The sequence below is a fragment of the Ascaphus truei genome, chromosome 1 (genome assembly GCF_040206685.1).
Source record: "Ascaphus truei isolate aAscTru1 chromosome 1, aAscTru1.hap1, whole genome shotgun sequence".
NCBI classification, from domain to species: Eukaryota; Metazoa; Chordata; class Amphibia; order Anura; family Ascaphidae; genus Ascaphus; species Ascaphus truei.
This window is the reverse complement of record NC_134483.1, coordinates 89987309-90012024: the sequence shown is the minus strand read 5'-3', so window position 1 is coordinate 90012024 and position 24716 is coordinate 89987309. Positions and strand designations below refer to the sequence as shown.

Below are 24716 nucleotides of genomic sequence, written 5' to 3'. Positions count from 1 at the left end.
TCAATAGGTCTCTATTATCCATAATTAGAGAAATCTAGTACATCCTCTTATATTTTTCGTTAATATCTTTAATTCCTTTTAGAATTAGGTACAAGTACAGTAAGTGGGATCACTTTTTCGGGACTCAGAAAACTGTTCAGAGATGCTTTGAACAGCATAACCTACAGTATTTCAATATTGTGTTTGTGCTCCAGGCTTTAGGTGCCTTTGTTCTTCCTACGTACTGAAGTCCGCAGGGCCACTGCAGCATATAGATCACTACGGTTGTTTCGCAATTAATGTATTGCTTGATGATAGGATAAATAATGTTACTGATTGTTGAACTAATACTTGTGGAGCTGCATATATAATTGCATATAGTACAGAGTTCACTCATTTATGTGCACCCATTATTTGTTTGTTCAACCAAAGTTATCCACTGGGTGTTATATTCTTTTGTTTTTTTAAAGCTGTGGTGGGGCTACTGTAGGAGATATTTTTTCAGATTTTTGTTTTCCTAGTAAAATGGTGTGTAAAATCAGGTCTTCCTGTAAAATGTACCAGTGTTTTTTTATAACATGGTGAATGAGTGGTGCCACACATACATAGCCCCTGTACGCTTAAATCCAAGACCCACCACACCCTATATATTGTGACAGTCACTGTCTCTGTATGCTGGATTGCAGTGCAGTATGTGTGCTTTCCAGCATGCAAGCCGTTAACCGCCTCTGGAGAATCTAGCTGCAGGTGCCGCTAGTTAAGATAGAAGTCCTGAATGAACAGGGGGTTTAATATGCAGGCAGGAAGCTGCCTGAAGAGAGAGACTTTTCCTAAACCAGGAGGACACTGGTTGGTCTGTTCCCTGGGCCTGCAGGGAGCAGGGTCTTGGGACCATCTGGGAATCAAACCCAGGAAACAGAAACAGGGCAGGACTGGACCTGAAAGACACACTGGAAGCAGCAGGACTACAATGCCTGAATCTCAGGGATTGCCTGGAGAAACCGGAGATGCTGGACCAGCACACTCAGATAAAGACTTCAACATTGTTCCCTGATATTGGGTTGTATGTTTTGTGGGCTGGTAACTGGCTTAGCTGGCCAGCCAGGTAGATAGGGCCTGTGAGGTCTAGTAAGTAATTCAAGTAAGTAAGTCTAATCTAGTAAGTCTCCTGTTATCCTCTCGATTCCGATCATTTGCTTAATCGCCCCCATCCACTGGAACAAGCTCCGCCACCACATCCAATCTACCCCCTCCCTATCTATCTTCAAAAGCAAGCTCAAAACTCATCTTTTCTCCACTGCAGTCATGATCCCCCATTAACCTCCTTCTATCCCATCCCCTACCACACCCCCCTCCCCAACGCCCATGATCTCCACTACCCTCACCCCTTCCTAAACCTTTCTAAAGCCTGTCCAAAATCCTCCAAAGTCACCCAACTCACTGATCCAATTGCCTCCACTGTCTGACCCATCGCCATGCCACCGACAAGACTAAATTAAGAGACCTGACCCCAACCCTTACCCACCAACCAAGCAAGCTCTCAATGCACCTCATCCATAGCCCGACCATAATGTTCCCACCCTGCCCACCACAAAAACATCTTAACAATTACTCTATGCCCATCACATGAAATGTTCAATACTTCATGTAACCCCACCATTGTTTTACTAACTAATGTACAGGACCCTCGATAAGGGGGCTATCTAAATATTGTTATAAATAAATGTGTGTGATATGTATTTTGTGCGTGTAGATTTGTATATGGTGTGTATATCTGGTGTGTTTGTTTATTGTGCGTTTAAAAGAGCTTGCCTATTGTATGGTAAGTAAATATGTGTCCATGGTACGTGTAGCGTTTGTCTATGTATGATGTGTGGGCCACCTAACTCCTGGCCCAGTTGGCTGGGCTTGCACCCGGGCTAACATTTGCCAGCCAGCCCCTGAACAGATGGATGGAGTCTCTGAAAAATAACAGAAATTCTAAAACCAAGAGTTGAAGGAAGTGGTCAATACATTGGCAGAGATTGGTAGTTAGAGATCCAATTCCTGATGCAATGGGTCTGCCAAGGGTCTTTTTTGATCTCAGTGTACCGTTGGCACATGGTAGAATAATGCCAAAACAAAGTGTTGGACAAGTACAAATTCTAATTTATTTAGGATCCCATTGTCCACTGCTAAATTACAATTCCGACTGATTATGTACAGTACAAGAAGCTCTCAGATTACACGAGGATATCATCACGTATTCTAAACTTACATTCACCCCAGCACTATCTTCACAGGAGAGCTGCAATATCTATTAGATTTAACAGTGGAAAATGGGATTCTAAATAAATCTGAATTTCAATTTTCATTTGTCTAATACCCTGTTTACCATCTGTCAAAGATACTCAAATTTAAAAAAGAACTCATTGGCAGACCTCAGTATCTCCCAGGTCAAAAAGTATACAGGTGATACAATTTTCTATAGATTTCCAAAGCCACCTCACAGGAACTCAGAGATCTTGTATTCTACAAAGCATTTATTTTAATCTGACGCTAAATAATTTTTATTTTGAGGGGGAGTTTTATTTTTTAAATTGTGGAAATGCCGTGGGAATAAAATTTGTTCCAAGTTATGCAAATCTTTTTATGGATTATTGTGCACACTTTTTTTTAATCAGTAACAATAACCCTTTTTTTTAACAAATATCATATGGCGCAGATTCATTAACAATATTATTTTTATCTGGAAGGGAGAAGATATCCTAGAATTGTTTCTTGATGATCTTAATCAGAATGAGGTGGGACTAAAATTCACACATTGTTTTAACAAAGCTAGAATAGAATTCCTGGATCTAGAACTATTTCAAGACAGAAATGAGGATGTCTGTACTAAATTGTTCTGCCATTAAGAGGAGGAATCCAGTAGTCCCCACTCCCCTTGGTTACAGTATATCCCTTATGGCCAGTTGTAAAGGGCACAGAGGAACTGCTCCCAAGAGATGTTCTTATCACAGTGACATATCACCGATATGAGAAGATTAAGGGAGAAATAATATGTCACTAAATTAGTCCAAGACTCTTTTACAAAGGCCACCAATCTAGAAAGGGGATCACTTCTTCTGCCACAGATTTAAGAATGAATCGGACAAAACCACCCCACATATTCCATGAATCACTAGGTAAAATGAGGTAGCACCACTCATCCACTACTAATGTCATAAAAAAACACTGGTACATTTTATAGGAAGACCCGATTTTGCGCGTCGGTTTACTTGAAAAAACAGTAAGTGACAGTAAGTAAGTAACAGCCGTTTAGAAGAAAAACTAAAATCTGAAAATAAATCTTCAAACCCCCCCAGCTTTAAAAAAAGAGAGAATATAACACCCAATGGGAACTCTGTACTACATGCAAGTATACCATATGCTATATGCAGCTCAACAAGTATTAGTTCAACGATCACTAACAATATTTATTCTATCAAGCAATACATTAATTGCAACACAACCTTTGTGATCTATATGTTGCAGTGCCCCTCCGTACTTTCAGTACGTAGGAAGAACAAAGACACCTAAAGCCTGGAGCATAAACCCAATATTGAAATAGGTTATGCTCTTTCAAGTGTCTCTAAACACTTTTCGGAGTCTCATAATTGTGATCCCACCGACCTAATACTAAAAGGAATTGAACGTATGAAAACAAATATGAGAGAAGGTAATAGATTTCAGAGTGCATACTCTTGTACCCAATGGCTTAAATATAGAAATTGATCCGTTAGCCTTTCTTAAGGAATAACTCATTCTAACTTGCTTTTATTTCATTTAGAATGTTTTCTTCTTGAATAGTATTTTTAGATGTATATAAATATAACACACTTGTGTTTTATATGTTTTATGTTATGGGGATTCCGCTTTTAACAGTGTGCACGTACAGTACGTATATATTATTATACAATCCTCTTTCTTTTATATTTATTGTAATTAGTAGGCCTACAGTATTGATGTTATACTACAAATTGATGGTTTTCCACTGCATAGATGGATGACTCTCTGAATGTCACTCAATATGACTCCCAATTTTGAGCCGTCTTCTCTTTTTCATATATATATATATGCAGTGGTTGACAAATCACCAAAAAATCTACTCGCCACCTAGTACCAAACGTATGCTGCTTGGGCCAATAGGAGCTCGCCACGATGTTAAATCCACTCGCCCGGGGCGAGCAAATGTATAGGTTTGTCGAACACTGTATATATGACTCGGAAGTCTGCAACCGAAGCCGCAGTGGAACAGTGAGAGGCATGGGACAACGGGGCTCATGTCTGACTGGTACCCTGAGGACGCATTCAGACAAGATCCCTTTGGTATGCTCTTTTAATTTCTAATGAGTGCACAATATTTTTATTTGTATAAATGAGTATAGTCTGTATGTGTGCACTGCTGTGTTCTAATGATAATTATTTTTAAAAATGTTTTCAATGTTTATTGTACGTAACATTTATCACCTTAAATGTCATCTCCCTTTCCATTTGCATACACCAACACACAAATACATACATATATACTGTATATAGATATATATATATATATATATATATATATATATATATATATCTATATATACACAGGAGGCTTACTGGTTGCCTTCGCAGTTTTGTTGTTTGTTCTTTCTGGATGAATGCCATGATCACTGGTGATTACTTCAGATGATTTTTGAGATACTAATGTAGCTGCCTTGGTGCCGTCACTGTCACAATCAGACACAAAGGCTCTTTTGAGTGTGAGCTTTGTGCTTTCAGGCTCTGCATGCTTCTCCCTGTAAGAGCTCCAAAACAAGAGGGAAACATTTTCTTTTAACAAATGCCAATGCATATACCTATTCTCAAGTGGCTACATACTGTATGGTCACACATTTTCTGCTTCCTTCCCTTCAACAGGTGCCTCTCTGGTTTTATGAAAAGGCAAATTGATGGTCCGTGAAAATGTAGGTGGACGGTACTTCTTTTGCTTATTAGCTTAATAATTTTATTTCTGTAAGAGGCTGACACCACCAAAATAGTTTTTCTCCATGGGGATGCCCAGGAAATATTCCTTTAAATTATGAAATGAACATAAAAAATTACAAGTTGCGTCTGTATATTTTCAACTCGCAGCAATTCCTCCTTGGGATTATTTTGGTACTGTAAGTAGAAATAACTTTATAGCACCTTAATAAAGTTCAGTGAGAACAGTCATTGCTAACAGATGGGTTTGCAATGCCCACATTAACTCTTCCTGTGCAAAGGTGCAATGCTTGCCCAAAATAGTCCAGTCTTTAAAATCATTATCACATGGAAGAAATGGAAGTCATCTTGTTTTAATCTTCAACATTTTTAAAATGTACAGTAAAAGCAAGTACAGTACCTAGGAAGTACAAGATCATAATACAGAAAGGTTAGGGTCACTATACAGAACTATGTTCGAAAAGGTAATATTGACAAAAAATGTGTTTGCAAAATATATTGTAACCATGCTGTAAAATGGCTGCAGTCATCTCTCCTGCTGACAATAAGGCCTGGTAAGTTATGGGCATGCCAGCAGTAATTATGGAGGTTTGCCCTCACACCCTGGTGAGGTGCCCTATGTATGTATGGGAGTGGTCACATGCTCTGAATCCATGATTAGTGATGTCAGAGTTGTGCCAGCCCCCAGAGGATACATAAGGCACGGCACTGTTCAAAAGTTAGTTGTTGCTGAGTTGTTAGAGGAGGAGTTGCTAAGCTGTTGGAAGGTTATGTAAGAGACTATGAGACAAGGAGCAAGTCTGAGTGCAGGCTTGGGAGGAGACAGCTTATAAGACCGTGACCAGGGACCTGGCACAGGGACTATCTCCCTAAGGGGAGATAGGGAATCCACCAATTAGGGAAAGGACACCTTTCAAAGGGAAGTGCGGTGAACATGAGAGGCTAAGTACACCCACTGTGAGGGGCAGCTGGCCCGCCGCAAGTCAATAAAGATGATCCAGTTAAACCATACCCTCGTGTGTAAATGTGGAGTGATTACAAAGAGGAGTGCACCACAAAGGAGTTCCTCACCAGGACCATCCACAAGCGGACGCTGGGATCCTGATGAGGTGGAGGCGCTGCACTGGATATAGGTAGGACTCAAGCACACTACCTCAGCTGCCTGTCTGGGTTGGAAATCCCCACACAACATCATGCGGGAGACTCAGGAGTCCTGTTGCCAACAGGTGCACCACCAGACACTACACTGTAATGGGGACTGGTTAGACCACAGGGGCCAATATGAGATTGGGTGGGTCAGGCTAGGCCAGAAAAACCGTTACAATATCTTTGGTGATTACACCTTTAAGAGTCTTTAAGGCGGCTGTGTTCCAATGAATTGGTAATTGTGACACACTGAGTGCTCATTTGCAAGTCATTACCCAGAAACCCTGGCTGCAGTGGAAGTATTGTATGCTAAGAGATAATGGGTGAAGGCAGGTTTGTGGACCTGTCTGTCTGTGTGCTCACAAGTGGTACTTTTATTTGGAATGCAAATGAGTAAAGTACCCTGCCCGAGCCACAAATTAATACAGCATAAATGGCAGTGTGCCTAAGGTTTGCGGAATAACCACATTTATTTTGTTTAAGAATATTGAAAATCCAGCGCAAATACCTTAGCATTAAAGTTGCAATCACCCCAAGAAAGTGTTTCTTAGTTAGAAACCATTGCTGAAATGATTCATTAAACCCCCTTTGCTTGATCATTAGCGTTTGATTGGTTGGGTTGTTTGCTTACATCCTGCATCCCAAAAACCGCCATTGGATAACGGACCGTCGGATTGCGGGTCCATGTTAATCGGTGGCGGTGACCGCCGGATAAGCGGGTCTGACGTCGAATAATATGTCCGGCGGACTGCATTATGCGGCGTCGGATAAGGCATCCATCGGTAAGCGGGACTTCGGTAAGGGAGGAACGCCTGTATGCCCTTTTTTTAGGATGGTCTCTTTTTAACTATATCTGGCATATTGCCTTAGTGCACAAAGTGGGGGGCGCGACCTCTGGGGGGGGGGGGATATTTTGCTGGGGGGATGCGGGCAGTTGCAGAGGTCCCGCGCTCTTCCCCCAGGCATTTAAATTAAATGCCGGGGGATCGCGTGAGGCACCTGCAACTGTTTACCTACCAGGATTCAGCCGGCTGTGTTGTGTCGCCATGGCAACGCGGCGTCACACGCGTCAGATGACGCCGCGGGTCACGTGACGTGACACGACCCCGCAGCGTCATCTGACGCGGATGAAGGTAGGCGGGGGGCGCGAGAGCTGGGGGTAGAGAGACAAGGGGGCGCAGCACTAAAAGTTTGCGCTCCCCTGCACCAGTGAACTTTTTGGCCCCTTTCTCTCTGTGCGTGGTGTGCCTGTGCGTGGCGTGCCTGTGCGGGGCGTGCCTGTGCGGGGCGTGCCTGTGCGTGGTGTGCCTGTGCGTGGCGTGCCTGTGCGTGGCGTGCCTGTGCGTGGCGTGCCCGTGCGTGGTGTGCCCGTGCGTGGTGTGCCCGTGCGTGGCGTGCCTGTGCGTGGCATGCCTGTGCGTGGCGTGCCTGTGCGTGGCGTGCCTGTACGTGGCGTGCCTGTGCGTGGTGTGGGTGTGCCTGTGCGTGGTGTGCCTGTACGTGGTGTGCCTGTGCGTGGTGTGCCTTGCTATTCCCCTATCATTATGGACATTACTTTCACTATAGTATATTTATGATGTGAGGTTCGTTTACCTCTGTATATTTTTCAATGTCAGCGGTACAATACTATTTTCTTGGTTATCTCTCCTGTTGCCTTGTTTCTTCTATTGTGAGTGCGGGAAAGACTATTTTTTGCACATTGAAATTATCCAGCACTTTTTTTTGTAAAATCCTCCTTAGAAATGATTGCATAAGCACTTTGCCACGGAAGAGTAAAATAAATGAATGATAAACGGGGCAATACCTTCTGCTTTCTGAAAAAAAGAATGCTTTACTATTGCGGAGTCCCTCTGGCCTCTCTAGTGGTAACCACTATCTTACATTCACTACTTGTTTTACACTCCAAACCCATTACATACAGTATACAGTATACACGCTGAAATGCTACATCTCAAAGTAAGGAAAGCATCTCGCCAGAGAAAAAGTCTTGCTAAGATATAATCAACAAATGTAAATAGAATATTACACATTGCACCTTTTGATATAGATGTATCCACCTTTTCTATGTTATTTTGCATATAAAGGTGTGTGTGTCTCTACTGTGGATAGCTTCCATCATCGTTTTTAGTTCGTATAACAAACACTCAACGGTAATTAAATAAATAAATAGCTCCAAATCACAGGTAGCGGAATCGTACATTTGGTCGCGGTCGTCTCATATCGACCAAGTCTCCGCCACTGGACCCTACGCTGCTGCCGCTGGACACTCAGCTGCCGGCCGCTGTTTCATTAGGGTAAGTTCATTTAAGGGTTTTAGCGGTTAGGTTAGGGAGTTGAAGATAGGGGTTTTCGGGTAAGGGGTTAGGTTTTTAGTGTTTGGGATTAGAGTAAGGGATGAGGGGTTTTAAGGTATGGGGTTTTAGGGTACAGGGTTTAGGGTAGGAGATTGGGGCACAGGGGTTTAGGTTAAGGGGTTTTAGGGTAAGGGGTTAAGTTTTTTAGGGTAGGGGGTAGCGTTAGTATTAGAGGTTAAGATTAGTGGTGTTTAGGGTAATGGGTAAGGTTAGGGGCTTACCTTCCCGGCGGCGAGGTAAGTGGCGGCTAAACGTCGGCGGAGATTTGGTCGCGGCAAAACGGCCGCGACCAAATGTCCTAGACCGACAGGGAACTGGCACTGCGATATAAACTGGATCTCCTTAATGCCGCATTAACCGATCAATCTTAGAACAGAATGCATAACTGTGTACCTTCCTGCGCCGCTTATACCATTAGGGAGGAACTTTGCATCTCTGATTCTGGCAGATTTTCTTAAGGTGTAAGTAGTAGCTTCCTTGGTTTGTTCCTGCGCATCTTTTGTTTCTATACTTTCCTGTACTTCCTTCTTACCGGGATCATCACTAGCAGAAGTGGTGGTTGTTTGAGTACTTGTTATGGCACTATCGTTCTGTTTTTTCAAACACTTAAAAGAAGGAAAGAAAAGTGTTATATTCTTGTTCTTTTCATTAATTGAAGATAAACGCATCAGCTGAAGTGTGATAGGACTGCCCGTAATTTGTTTCATGAGAAACATAAAATTGCATGTTTTATAGATCCAGTTTGGAAAATATTATCTACTTAAATATGTCCCCCTTAGTTTTTAATCTGTAAAGACAGAGCTCTGTCGTCATCATTTAAGTGTAATGCTTCCAAATGATAATCTTCAGCACAATGGGGGTTGCAAAAAAAGAAGAAGAAAAAATAAGACATAGCGGGTGCAAAAAACTGCACCAGATATACCAAAGAAAAAAGTCCCATAGAATACAATGGGACTTTTTTGCTTTAATGAATTTGGTAGTTTTCTTGCGCTAACAGCGGGGGAAACTTTGTTACATAATGCCCGATAACATTATTTCCTTCACATGCCCCGGCAACCCACACCAATGGGTAACAGCTCCAACTCCTGGGGTATGATAGAATAATTATTCCGTATAAAGGTCTTCCCCCCTATGATAACTAGTATATTTTCTGTCCTACATCAGGTAGGAGAATTCTCTGGCACTGTTTTTTTTTTGCGCCAGACATATGCATACGTGGCCTAGAGCCTCAAGTAGTCATACTCTCATGTTCAGTAAGCAGCAGAGAGGCGCGTGATGTCACGAGCAAGTTTTAGACGCTCATCCCATTTAGGGTTCTGCTGGTTTAATTAAGGGAACCACCATTTTCAGTATTCCCCTTCTCAGTAGTGCAGTTTGCCCTTTGGTTGGCCTCTGTAACGAGACCTGGCAGTATTTGTATTTAAACTACAGGTTTCTGGTAAGGTTTCGATAATTACTCTCCTGGATGACTTTTCTTTTCGTTGTACATTGACCTAGAGCAGGAATTTATTTCTTCGTGCCCTAATCTTATATTTAAGATGTCCCAGCCAGGGTGCCCCTCAGGAACGGACTTCAGAGGAACCAAAACCTAAGAAAGCTTAATGTAAGACTAACAATGTAATATGCACAGCATGTTATGGACAGCTTCCAGATAAATATAAAATTAAGCGATGTTCTTCATAGATCAATCAAGTGGCTATGGGAAGATAACCCTATACAAATCCAACACTGCCTGGAATTGTTTCAAGAAACAATGCAGGAAAAATCTGCTAAATGTAAACCTTTTAGCTTCTGTGCAAGCGACCTCTGCAGTACAATACCTACTACTTCACACAATTCTTATATTAATGACTCAGGTTCTTCTCATAAATCAGACCTAGATTATTCAATTGAAACAAATGTCAGAATCATCATCAGATGAAGAGATAATTGCTCTGTTTTCCCAGTTGGAGAAATTGAGAAATGAGTGAAAGCTGTCATACAGTATCTGTGATGGAAGTAAACATGGAAAGGTAAAAAACAATTAAGAAACTATTAAACTATATTCTCCTGGATGTCCCTCCTCTGACTCAAATGTAACATGTCAAAGACAGAGCTCCTCATACGTACTTCCCCCAAAGCCTGGCCCTACTGCCCCCTTCTACATTACTGTTGGCAGTACTATCATACACCCAGTATCACAAGCACGCTGCCTTGGTGTAACCTTTGACTCTTCCCTCCCATTCTCCTCTCACATTCACAATGCAGCTAAAACCTGTCGCTTTTTCCTCCGTAACATTGCAAAGATACGCCCTTTCCTCTGTAGCTCTACTGCTAAAACTCTAATGCAGACCCTCATTCTCTCCCTTCTCGACTATTGTAATCTTCTACTGTCTGACCTTCCTGCTTCTCACCTGTCTCCCCTTCTATCTATCCTAAACTCTGCTGCTAGAATCACTTTACTCTCTCCTAATTCTGTCTCAGCATCTCTTCTGCTGAAATCCCTCTTCTGGTTTCCTATCAAATCCTGTATTACACACAAAATTCTCCTCCTCACTTTTAAGGCTATACACTCTTCTGTCCCGCCTTACAACTCAGCCCTAACTTCTTGCTATACACCGTTCCAACTCTTGTATTCTGCTCAAGGATGTCTCCTGTCTACCCCTTTTGTATCTTAGGGGGCGGCCCCAGTCCCATCTACAGCACAGGCCACGGCGTGCGCTGTGCGTTCAAGTTCCGCCCCCCCCCCCCAGTCAGGCCGGTCCCAGTTAGTACCCTGTCGCGCACCTTTCCCCAGCGGTGCGCGACAGGTTTTCAGTCAGACAAAGGAATTTAAACTCAGAGTTTGCGACGGAGGCGTGGCCACGCCCCCGCCGGTGGTTCAGCCAATGAGGGCGAACCAGACGCATGAGGTCATGGCCATGCCCCTGCAAACCCACCACCACGTCCCCTCCCGTCGCAAACGCTCCCTCTCTCCCAGGACTGCAGATCGCAGTGCAGCGCTGTGCATGCGCCGCCACCCGCCGGGCACGCGTGCAACAGAACGCACTGGGACCTCACCCTAAAGCCCTCGTCAGCCTACAACCTTTCTCACTCATTGCCCTACAGCTCTGGAATGCCCTTCCCCTCAACATCCTAACTAGTACCATCTTTATCTACAGTACCTTTAAGACCCACCTTAAAACACAGATCTATAAAGAAGCATATGGGTAGCTCCGTGGCTGATACTATACACCTCATAAGTTGACCGTCGCCCCCTGGAGACGCACTTACCAGAACACCCTCCTACTGTCTGTTTACGTTCTTCCTACTTACCAATTAAATTGTAAGCTCTTCGGTACAGACTCCTTTTTCTAATGTTACTTTAATGTCTCAAGCGCTAATTCCAATTATGTGCTATATTATTATGTCACGTGTGTTACTGCTGTAAAGCGCTATGTACATAGATGGCGCTATATCAAATGACCATAGCAAGGTTGACTAAAAAGACCATAAGATTGGCATATCAACATGTTGGAAAACTAGTTCCAAATGGACCGAAAGCCCATTCCACCAGATCAATGGCGACATCTTGGGCTAAGAAGGCGAAAGCTTCTCCAGAACAAATCTGTAAAGCGGCAACATTGAGAAGTATCCACACTTTCACTATATGCTACACCAGCGGCGCGCAAACTGGGGGGCGCGACACCCGGGGGGGATGCGTCACTGACTGTGAGGGGCGCTGGGTTTACAAAGGCCCCGCGCGCTTCCAGAAGGCACTTAAATTAAGTGCCGGAGGAGCGGTTAAGGCCTCTGTAAACCTTACTTACCTTGGCTCCGGCGGCTTCTTAGACGTGTCGCCATGGCAATGCGGCATCAAATGACACCGCGAGGTCATGTGACGTCACGTGACGTCATGACACTGGAGCTGACGCTGCAGCCGAGGTAAGCGTGGGGGGGGGAGGGGATGAATAGGAGGGGGGTAAGGGGGTGTGGCGCGGATGGGAGAAGAACTGCCGTCGGGGGCACAGGGAAAAAAAAGTTTGCGGCCCCCTGTGCTACACTAAATGTTCAAGTATCAGAAAAGTCAGCTATCGGCAGCAAGGTCTTGCAAGTAGTTATAGATTCATTTGTTTCCCTCCTTCTGGTTGAGTTGCTGTTATAAATCCCCACCTGTGTGTGCTGCTGGCAGACATGAAAGAAAGGGAAAATGTATTTTCCTTCAGTCTTCCCCGGCAACACACAGGCTTTCCTCCAATTTAATAAAGTGTGTTCATCTAAATGTTTCTGTCTGTGTGTTTTTCTTGAGGTATTGCTAAAAATGACACTGGTTATCCTAGGGTGGTCATTTATGCCAGAAGAATTATTCTGTCCTACCTCAGGAGGCAGAACTATTACCCACTGGTATATTATCCCTTTCTTATTTCATTTTGATCACCGTATGAAGCTACACAGCATTTGCTGGCATGCCCTGCTAATTAAGTTAAAGAGTGGGGCATGAGGGCGGCCAGTTGGACTATGGCATGGTGCCTTTCCAATACAAAAATATAAAACCACTCACTAGCTTCAATCAGGGAAGCATTACTGCTAGCTGTGAAACTATAAACCCTTTACTATCCCAAGGACTATACTGTACTGGACATAGAATGCTGGGGGAAACCTGCAAGTAAGCGTGGTGCAAATTTACACTTGACTGCACATTATAATCCATATTAAGCAATTGAGACATTAACCTTAAATAGTTAATTACTACATTACCATCACTTTTGCTTTTCCTTCAAGCTGTAACTCAGTCAGCGCCCCATCTTCATTTTGCTCCAGGCAACTCACTGCATGAAAACATGTGTTGCTCAATCTGTGAGGTTGTGCTAAGGCTTGCAAATACAAGGAGTCACTTGTAAATAAAAAGATGTAGTAGCAGCTTGGAAGGTCTTGAAACGTGTTTGTTTTTGTCAAATCAAATGTATTGTTATTGAGGATGTTTACAATAAAAGGGAATTATTATGAACACAATCACAAACGTGGCCCACTCTAAATATAAACAACGTGGCCTGTGTACCACATCCAATGTTGTTATTTGTCAGCTAACTCCTGTGTAAAGTATATCAAACTTGTTAATCACATTTTTTACATTTAATACAGGTCTGACAAGCTCATGAGAAAGAATAGCAGCTTTAATCAGATGACTAAAAACCTTGATAACAGACGGTATTCCCAGTGTCCATGATCTATGTAGCATGGTGGCATCATAGGATACATTTTTGAACACCAGTTGAGGTGTTATTACAAAAGCAGGAATGCCAGAATTGTTGGAATTACTATCATGTAACAAGCCATCACACTACTTCTATGCGATCTACTAACAAAAGCACATTCTACTGATGGCCCAAAATACACAGCAGGATCTACCATGAAAGTACTGTAGTTAAAAAAATCTTACATTTTTTCTATGAGGCTAAAAGCTCAAGAACCATATTATGCCAACGTTTCATGGCCTAAACACATTGGGGTTTTTTTTTCTTTCAAAGTGTGAAAGACATATAGGGTGATGTATCAAGGCAAATATGTACAAAATATACACAAATTGAGACATTTTCATCTTGTGCCTCTTGGCATCAATGTATCAAAGTGTTTGCTCCAAGTTTTGTGCCATATGCGTCAGCATGAGATTTGCTGAGTTTCAACAGGAGGAATTATATGAAGCAAAGATTATAACGAGATATATCAAATTGTGCGTCTCTGTGCATAATTTTTTTATCTTGTATTTGCGTCAAAGAAAATGTGACTGGTCTGAGGTGTTATAAACTTTTTTTGTCTAACAATTAGCAGCAAATGTAGCAAAGCTTATTTTATATTAGACCCAAACACAAGCAGAAAATGGAGCAAGGCATCAAAACAAACTTCTGTTGGCACGTTCTTTCTGTTGATAAATCTGCCCCAAAGTGTTGTTAAAGCAGATGTGTTCGCTAGTCAATTTGTATTATATGTACGAATTTTGGTCTATGTATCTTTACCAATGGCCACCTTTGTGAATCCTTGAACACCTATTTTAAAATTCTGCAATAATTCCTGCAATGGATGCATCGTTTTTCTTAAGTTAAATTTGAACCCTAATGTATTGCACATGCTGTGATATTTGTGATCCTTACTAGCTTTCTTTGCAGTCATGGTTTTCCTTCCTGGCCGCACAGAGCATTCACTGAAAGGTACATGAGAAGATGAACTTTGGGCTGATTTAGTGCTTATCTGTAAAGTCTTTTTATTGTAATCACTGTTGAAATTAGAAACAACGACTCTTTTCAGTTTAGGACTTGCATTTTCAATGTCTTTCTGCTTCTCTCTGTAGGAATTACAAAAATAAAAAGTACATGAAAAAAGAGGGTAGAATTTGAAAGCAAACTCCTAAAATGACAATGCCGATTGGTATAGCCACACTCTACTTGCTTCTTTGCCATCACCAAATGCCTCTCTTGTTATAACGCCCTTCTCTACCCATACTCTCCACCTCTCCCCTCTGCCTTCACAGCTCAAGAATTTAACACACTGTTCAAAGACAAAATGTACATTATACTGAAAGACATACCACACGGTCTACCCCCAAACAGGCTAACTAACATGTCATCTCTCTGCCCCAGAACTACATTTGACTTCTGCCCTCTGGGTACTGAAGAGAAAGTCTCCACCTCCTCCACTGCCTGATAAAAGACTGGCAAGAACAGCACAGTGGGTCTAAGCTGGGAGAGAAAATGCATGGGCAAATTCTGCCAGACTTATTCTAGATCTAGAATGGGCTGGAAGCCACTAATGTGGGTAAAGCTGAGACAGAGCATTTAGTTCGACTCACTACAACATTTAGAAACTTTAACCCACAACAGTTTCTGGCTAATCTTACCAACTGCCCTTGGTACAGAATCAATTTAATACCTGACACCGATTCTGTGCTTGATTATTTCCAATCAGAGTTCTTATAACGCGGTGATACCCATGCTCCACTACGCAGAATAAGAGTACGGGGGGGCCATCTTCCGTGGGTTACAACCATATAGCGCTCTACCATTTTAGAGATGCTTTATGGAAAATATATATTGAGGCAGTGCAACACATCTTCACTTCTTTTCCTTATGGAAAATATACAAAGTAACTGGCACTACCAAGGATCTTAATCACTACAGATGCCTGCGGAACATGTGTACAAGGCAAACAAGACATGCAAAAGCACAATATTACTCTGACAATCTTAATCACTTTTATTACAATGTAACTACAACACACATCACTGCAAAATACTCAAAGAACTAGATTGGCTATCACTTGAGTCTAGGTGTAAAGTTCATTTCTCCTGTCTTCAAATAGATTCTGGGCAAGCTACACGCCTATCTGAACAAGATCCTCACTCCTACCACACGCAGCACTTATCACCTTAGATCTGACTACAAAAGACTTTTCTCGGTCCCAAAGCTTAACAAATTATCCGGCCACTCCTCCTTCTCTCACTGTGCCCCCCAAAACTGGAACAATCTACCGGAGACTCTCACAGCCGCCACCAGTCTAAGTTCTTTCAAAACTAAAGCTGTCTCACATTTTAATTTTATATGTAATTGTTACATACGCCTACTGTATAATATATATTATCTTTAACTGTTCATGAATTGTCTTTAAATATAATGTATAACCCTGTTCATTTAATGTAACCATGTATCTGTCATCATAACTCTGTGCCCAGGACATACTTGAAAACGAGAGGTAACTCTCAATGTAATACTTCCTGGTAAAATATTTGATAAATAAATAATGTGACTGTTCCTGAGGTCATTTGTGGGCCGTGCAAATCTTTATAATACTTAATTATAAGTGGGCAAACATGCTTTGAGATCCTTAAAGGACATTGAAGGGGCTGCAGGACGCATCACTGGGGCTACAGGAGTGCGCGCAGGGGCGGCATGGAAGTGCGCAGCCGAGTAGCCACCGTGAGCTCGGCCTTATACAGCGCACTTCTGGGATCGGTGCCGGCTGCTTACAATGACGTCACGCACTCACTACGCTCTCCTGCCGGGTACTGCCACCAATTAACCGTACATGTCTCGCCAGAGATAGCTTCATCAGGGTATTTTTTGCCATCAAGGACTGTTTCAATGATGTTTCCTACCCGTGCCCTGCAGTGATCATCTGTAAGTGAGCATAATCTGTCTTATTATTTCTATTTTAAACTTTATACTGATCAGTGATTGTGCTTGTCTGTTATTTGTCTTTTGTTTTAAAATAATGCACACCTTTTTTTTTTGCGCACAGTCCTAAAATAAATGTAAAAGCATAGCATGCACGCCACAACAAAAACATAAAACGAAATTCTGTATAAAGCAAAACAAGTGAGTCACCCAAGAACCTACAACAGGTTCTCCTACTCTAAAGCCCTCCAAGCACTGCTTCTCATGTGATTATTTGAATGTGAGACTTGTATTATCAGCTACATACTTTCCTGCAATTATTCTTCCCCCGGAAAGATTCTGTGTAATTCTGGCTGATTTTCTTAAGGCCTCTTGTGCACCCCTTGTCGGTGCACACCTCTGTAGCTTATGTGGATTCTTGCCAGAAGAAGAGATTGCTTGGTTGCTAACTCCCACACCATTGTTATTTTTGTCATCCACAATCTGGGGAAAAAAGCAGTTACCGTACATTCTAAGTCAGTGTTTTGCAACCTGGGTTCCCCGGGTTTCCCTAAAGGGTTCCCTGTAATTTTCAGGTCCTTTGAAAATAGTACCAAATACAGAAGAATTAACAATACATCTGATCTCAGACGCTCTATTAGAGAGGGTTGGGGTTCATTACAATGCATCTGATCTCAGACGCACTATTAGAAAGGGTTGGGGTTCCTTACAGTGCATCTGATCTCAGACGCACTATTAGAAAGGGTTGGGGTTCCTTACAATGTATCTGATCTCAGACGCGCTGTTAGAGAGGGTTGAGGTTCCTTACAATGCATCTGATCTCAGACGTGGTATTAGAGAGGGTTGGGGTTCCTCAGAATTTCAAAATATAATTATAGGGTTAATTTACCAAAAATTAAATTAAAACTATTCTAACTATTCAATATGGCATCCAGGAGAGCACTGCATTTCCAGGTGTAACTACACCACCTACATTGCTATGCTTGGAGTGAAAAAGAGATTGGGGTAGATGCAAAACTTCAGCAAAGAGACATATTCATGCTGCGCTGCTTAGCATTATTACACTGAGATTCTTTGCTCCAGTTGTTTGCTGGATATTGGTGAGTGCCTGGGGACGGTTACACAACACACAGTATAATAATGTGTTTCAAGTTCTGTATCTAATTTGCTTAATTGTTTCTCTCTTATTTGTGCCAAAAAGTCTGCCAGGTCAGTCTGAGGGGGCATAAACCTCTCGGCTTCACGATCTGTGCCACTTGGTTACCTCGTATGTACTGTAAGAAGAAACTTTACTAACTAGTTTCTGAGAGCGCAAAAATACAGTATAACTCTCACAGGGTGTAATGAACCACACAGGGAGTTAGAATGAAGCAACTGTGGGACATGGAATTATGCACATTGAAACTGACCCCTTTTAGAGCATTATAAAGACAAAACAAACTGTAAAAATAAAAACATTGCAGACTCAGTCGGGAGACATTCTTGATCTGCCGATGCCTTTCCAGCTCTGACAGTGCTGGCACAAACCTAGAAAATGGGGGAATCAATTGGGTCAATGTATCAAGGCAAAGACAAGATGGTGCACTGCAGATTCCTTGGTTATATGTTAAACTTGGGGCATTGCATATTGTAAGATGCCTGTTGATAAAAAAAAATTTGGAGGGACTGCACATTACCTTGACTGTTGTATTTTCTTCAAAATATATCTCAGTCAGCTGCTGCGCTTCATTCTGCGCAATGTGACACGCTGCATAAAAACATGTGTTGCTTAATATATTTACATGTGGTAGGTCTTATAAATATAGACTATTCTTTATACGAAGCAGTGAATTACATGGCATCGCACAGAGAGCCTCCACTCATCAATGTACTTTCCAAACAAATTAACCCTTTTTCAGCCAGAGGAGCAATCAATGCATTAACTGCTATTGTTTTATCCAACTTCAAAACGTCTTGTAGCGGGGTAATGAGAGGTTGGACTTGAATGTAGCAAAATGGAAACTTTACTTCTCTTAGTAAACAAAACAGTACAGCTCAAGTCCTTCAGGAGTTAAATACAGTGCACACGTTCCCATTCACAGGATTCATAGGGTGCTGCTGAGTACCAATCAAAAGCTCCTAGTGGTGAGGCACTTAGCATCAGAACTCAGCACAGCCACAAAACAGGCCTCAACGATACCTTGGGAACATGCAGCCCTCTGATGCAAGGTAAGGGGATAACGACAAGTAGGGAAGCAGGGCCGCCAACAGGGGGAAGCAGAGCCAGGACAAGTGTCCTGGGCCCGACGGCTGCGGGAGACAAGGCCAGCGCCCCAACTTCTGTGTCCAGCTACAGGGCCCCTAGATGCTGCTGGGCCCCAGCTACTGCCGGTCCACACCAAAAGATGGGCCCAACATCGGCAGTCCCATTCTTAACTTAAGTGTGTGTGTGGCAGGGGGATTAGTGTGCCTGTGGGAGAGTAGTGTGTGTATTGTGTGGGCGGGGATAGTGTGTGTGTAGGGGATTTTTGTGGGGGCATTGCGTGTGTAGGGTTTTTTTGTGGGTATATAGTGTGTATAGTGGGGTATTGTGGGGTATTATGGGGGTATTGTGTGTGTGGGGAGGTTTGTAGGGGTATTGTGTATGTGGGGGTGGTTGTGGGGGTCATGTGTATGACCAGTGAGGGGGGACAAGGGGGGAATTGAGTAGGGGGTTGAGTGTGAGGAGGGAGGTTTGAGGAAGTGGGATGGAGCGAGAGAGACGGGACATTGAGTGAAAGCGGAGGGGTGGAAGAAGTGTGAGAAATTGGGTAAGGAGGTTGGAGGGAGAGTGAGATAGGAAGTGTGTAAGACGGGGAGGGTGAGAGAGAGTGGGGAAGTGTGTAAGACGCGGAGAGTGAGAGAGACGGGTAAGAGTGTAAGGGAGAGAAATACATGGGGGGGTATAGAGGGGAGTGAGAGAGAATGAGGGTGTGAGTAAGAGAAAGAGGGGTGGGCTTGCAAGGCCGCCGACATGGGGCGCAGACACAGGGGGGGAGGGCCAGGGGGGACCTTCCGATGGAAACTGTAGTTCTGAGCTGTCGGCGGCCCTGCAGGGAAGCAACAGAGAAAAACAACAGGTCTGGCAGTGTAGCTTTTTACACCAGCATATCAGTCTGTCTCTCCCTTTAATCATTTGGCCATACCCTTAATATGTAGGTTCAGGACCATTCAGTTCATCTGTGTTCAACTATCCCTGTTAATTAAAACAGGCAGGCTGACTTCCGGGCTACCTACAGATATGTGGATCCGTTGTAGTTATTGGTGACTGATGAACCTAGATTTTTCAGAACCGATCCTGGTGTAAAATGATATGTATCTGCCACAAGATGCCTTTTGTCTCTGCCCCCTCAACCCGCCTCGAGGCATAGACAAAACATATATTTAGGGTTTGGAACACAAATAAAGGTGAAATCGGTCAACCTATCATTTAGTCAAAATTGATTGTCATGGTTCACCTCTGCACGCATTGCCTACACTGTTGTAGAGCAAAAATAAATAAATCATATTTCATGGTCAGCCCTGTTAACTTTCTGGGCGATTTTTACTCCCCATCGTGGTGGCTTAATGATTCCTTGCAGATTGAAATTTGGATCCAGCTTGCTAGCTACTTTACTGAAGAAACAACCCCACAGATCTGTAATGCCAACATATAAAGCTATATTAAGTGGAAAAGAAAAAAAGAGGGGACAGCACACTCAGACACACAGACTCACTGTTTCAGCATCTTAGTCCATGTATAGAATGATCACAACAAAATAATTCTCTGCTTGGGAAAAATGCCTTTATTGACAAGGAATCAGCCAAACGTCCCAAATACGTGACGTGGCCTTTCATCAGGTAAGTGTTTGGCAAATAACAATATGTGAACATTTGTACATGTGAACGATCGCCACGAACTGAACTCACATTAGCATATTTCCAGTCCTTGTGTTAGTGATCATTCTATATCTGTACCAAGATGCTGAAACAGTGAGTCTGTGTGTTTAAGTGGGCTGCTGACCCCTCTTTATTCTTTTCTATTGCTTTAGAAGATTGGTCACACTTATTGGGGGACATGCACCTGTCCAAAGTTTAAGTATAATTGCTGTTTGCTCTTTTTGTGATATCTGGATTTTTCCTCTTAAAAGCTATATTAAGAAGCAAATAAAGTACATTTCTGTTGCTTCTTACACGAAAACATTGAGAGAAATGATGCTGTCCTCCCTTTTGTATGATTTATCTAAAGCAGAGGTCAAAACCAAACATGGATCTATTGCCTATGATGCTGCTTCTATTTGTGAGGCATTTTAATCTTATTAGTGCAATTTATAACGCACAACTTACGACCTCTTGGCCTCTCCCTTCCAGCCCTTTTGACCAAATAATGATTTAATCAGAATTCCCCTTAACAAACTAAGACTCCTCCACAATGCAACTTCTTAATTAAGAAATCATTCCAGACAACCTCCTCAAGGGAAGTAGAGCTTAGAGAAAGTCCCATGGCCCTGATGGTTAGCTTATAAAAGTCTAAAATAAGAAGAGCGCTCATTTAGGTGAATTAGCCATTATAGCAGCCGTTAGCTCTTTATGCAAAGCATACAGTATATCAGGAGCTGTACGTCTACTTTACAAAATATCAGCTCAAAATGTAACATGTAACTTTTTCTAATGCATAATAATTGTATGTTAGCCGCCCTGCCACAATTTATGCTGCACCTCTTCATACGCTGCTTCCATGTAACAATGTTATTCATAAACAGATCTTACGTTTTTTATCAGCAATTACGCAGCTTATTATACTTTCTATGCCATGGTCGCTGTCTCTCAGTGTTAACGCTGTCTTTGCATTGACATCCACGGACTTGTTGTGCTGTGACTTGAATATCTCATCTCCACCTACAGCTGGATCCTTCCTTTCGTTCTTAGCAAGTATATCATTCCTCCTGCAACACATACAGCTACATATTTTACATCAATAGCATTTTATATGCACTGGGTGAATTGTTTTATTTTTCTTGTATTGCTTGGCACATTATGACATACTAATTCATTTTCAGAGATATTGCTGAAGAACATTTTATTACCAGGTACGATTAAAATAATATGGTCCCACATAAAATAGAAAGGTACTAATCTTACATCTTTTTGATGCCTCATTGATGACACACCAGTGGTCCTTATGATGGACCGGGTACGTCCCGGGCAGATGCTCTTTTTCTAGGGGGTGACCGGGCCGGCCGTTCGGATCAAACTTCTATTTCTTATATCTGGGGTGTGATCACATCACCTGATGGCTCCAGGAGCGATCACATGTCGCAAACGTGCTGGGGGTCCAGTGGCACTTTGGTGGTGCCAGCCCCCTGGCACTGAAAAGGTTAACGTTGATTACATCTTTCTAAGGAATTTAACAGTGTTGATCAAAAAAGATTTGATCAGAAAGGTAACCCTCTATATAGCACCCTAAACCTATATAGTATTTAATTATGGACATAAAGGGTTGTCCAACAATTAGTGCTGTCAGAATCACCGTAGAAGTAAAAAATAATAACATTTTATTACGTCTTAATTGACTTTAAAAACACAGATGCAGTATTAAAAATCCCCATATAAACGTGGCTATAGTGGATACTGATACCAAATAAATATTGGAAATCAAGCTATATTTTGCAATATCCAATCATCCAGACCTATAGGTATGTAGTATAAAAACTGCTGAGACGGCTTAGGTTTGTATCAGAGACAGCTACTCCTGTATAGGTGATACATTCACAAACTATGTTACACCAGGTGCTGTCTTGGATCCCTTTTAGCAAGGGTGTAGCTAGCCTTTAATTGGCTTTGTATGTAAAGAGAGATCCAGCAATATGTCTTTATATAGGTAGTTGGAAACATTGGAAATATCTCAGTTACATATTCAATCTTTCTAAGGAAGCCATTTATATTGTTACTTTTTTCAAGCTTCTTTTCTTGTCGGTCCTTAAATCATTCAACAAGTTATACAAATATATCAGACAGGGAGTTGAATAAAAAGTGATAAAATCTGCGCTACTAATTGTTAAAACACTCAAAATACTATGTATGAATATAATCAGTGTGTGAAACCCACCACAAAGTGAAACGATTGTATATAGCAATCAAATATAAATGAAGGTAAAAACCTTATATAGAAGAGTCTGCTGCTGTGTGAAGTCGGGTGGCTCAACACCCCATAGAACTAGTAAACAAAAAGAAGAAAACACAGCGCACGACTCATAGTGAAATCAATATATTAAATAATTACAAAAATAAAGGTGGTATTATTGCACGCACAAAAAATCAATCAACTCAGGCAATACACGAATTTCGGCACGTTACCAACATGGATCTGCATCTGACCGGACTGCAAGGGAGTGGGGAGTTCACTGGTCACTCTGGTGATCTATAGAAGCTCCAGGTACCCTCCGACTCGCCCAGGTATCCTCCGACTCGCCCAGGTATCCTTCGTCTCGCCCAGGTATCCTCCGACTCGCCCAGGTATCCTCCGACTCGCAAAGGTACCCTCCGACTCGCCCAGGTACCCTCCGACTCGCCCAGGTATCCTCCGACTCGCCCAGGTATCCTCCGACTCGCCTCGACTATAGTTTGCCACCGTACATTGGACGCACTAAGCGCCAGTTGAAGGTTAGAATTTTGGAACATGCTCGAAACATTCAAATTGGTTATGACAAGCATAGTGTATCACGTCATTTTAAAATGTATCACAATAGTGATCCAGTTTTAATGAAATATAAGGGCATTCAGATTGTAGCTCCAAGTCGTAGAGGTGGTGATAGACAAAAGGCATTATCTAAACAAGAAAGCTTTTGGATTTGTAATATGCGTACTTTGTCACCTGAAGGTTTAAATGATGAATTAGACGCATGGTCACTGTATTAACATTTTAACACTTGATTTAAAATAGTTATTTAGAGTTATTAACTGTTTATATATATTTTGATATTATTGCTATGTAGTGATTTATACTGTTAATGACAAATTTTGTGCATACCAGTATGGGGATTTGCGATTGGATGTGACCGGGGGATGTCACACCAATCAGACAGCCCCATCTGGTATATATGAGAGGTCCTGTTAGTATTGTTATTCATGTCCCTGAAGAAGTTGTTTTAACGAAACGCGTTTGATTTTGATGATTGCGTCCTGTAAGGGGTTAAATTTATATCCCCATCGTTTTAAGAACTATTCAACATGCTATTTATTTGGCTGTTTCTGGCACAAACGAATTTCTGCACCTCCATGCCGAATTGAACTTCGGAGCTTCCGTATAGAGCCGATGACGCGGTTGGAGTGACGTCACACTAGGATGTAGAACCCGCGAGGAGTACAGAGCTGCGTCTGCTGCGGTGCTTCCAAATTCGGTGACAAACCGGAGGACCAGTGACTCGGCGAGTCAGAGGATACCTGAAGCTTCTACAGATCACCAGAGTGGCCAGTGAACTCCCCACTCCCTTGCAGTCCGGTCAGATGCAGATCCATGTTGGTAACATGTCCCGAAATTCATGTATTGCCTGAGTTGATTGATTTTTTGTACGTGCAATAATACCACCTTTATTTTTGTAATTATTTAATATATTGATTTCACTATGAGTTCTGCGCTGTGTTTTCTTCTTTTTGTTTAAGGAGTTGAATAGGTTAGTGACTCCACTCTATTATGCTGCTAAGTGGGGTCAGGAGCTTTAAATACATATTTTTGTACTCTTCATGTTACGATTTATCTTGCGAATAGCCATGAACCCCTACAGTGCTAAAAGTACAGCCGCACATGCATACGGGTACTAGCATGGCAGAGACATATGAAAGGGAAGGAATGCATTCAGGCTTTATAAAGGTGATTGTCCCAATTATTTGGTTCATGTGTAACACCTCTTTGTATAAGGCTGGCGGATAGTTGTTCTCCCCACGGAATGCCATACCATATTAATTAAGCGGTACTAAGCCTTAAGCTTAAGGCACGTTAGGCTAGGTCCCCAGTGCAGCCGGCAGCGCTCGCGGCCGTGCACGCGCCTCCCACCAGCCCCTAACCTCCTCCCTAGATGTCCCTAGTGCCGCCTCGCGTCCAGGCTCACTGCGCACTGTGACGGCGAGCCAG

General features: G+C 42.4%; 1 protein-coding gene across 2 annotated transcripts in view; it reads right to left on the bottom strand.

Moving 5' to 3' along the window:
- ANKRD31 (ankyrin repeat domain 31) overlaps positions 1 to 24716 on the bottom strand; it is a 150691-nt gene that overhangs the window by 97385 nt on the left and 28590 nt on the right. For both annotated transcript variants that reach the window (XM_075591519.1, XM_075591508.1), the window contains exons 9-15: positions 21356 to 21531; positions 18265 to 18335; positions 16896 to 17071; positions 14573 to 14763; positions 13182 to 13252; positions 8859 to 9070; positions 4600 to 4787 (exon numbers count right to left, since the gene is read on the bottom strand). In XM_075591519.1, the coding sequence (XP_075447634.1) occupies positions 4600 to 4787; positions 8859 to 9070; positions 13182 to 13252; positions 14573 to 14763; positions 16896 to 17071; positions 18265 to 18335; positions 21356 to 21531 (1085 nt within the window). The remainder of the gene's footprint in view (positions 1 to 4599; positions 4788 to 8858; positions 9071 to 13181; positions 13253 to 14572; positions 14764 to 16895; positions 17072 to 18264; positions 18336 to 21355; positions 21532 to 24716) is intronic.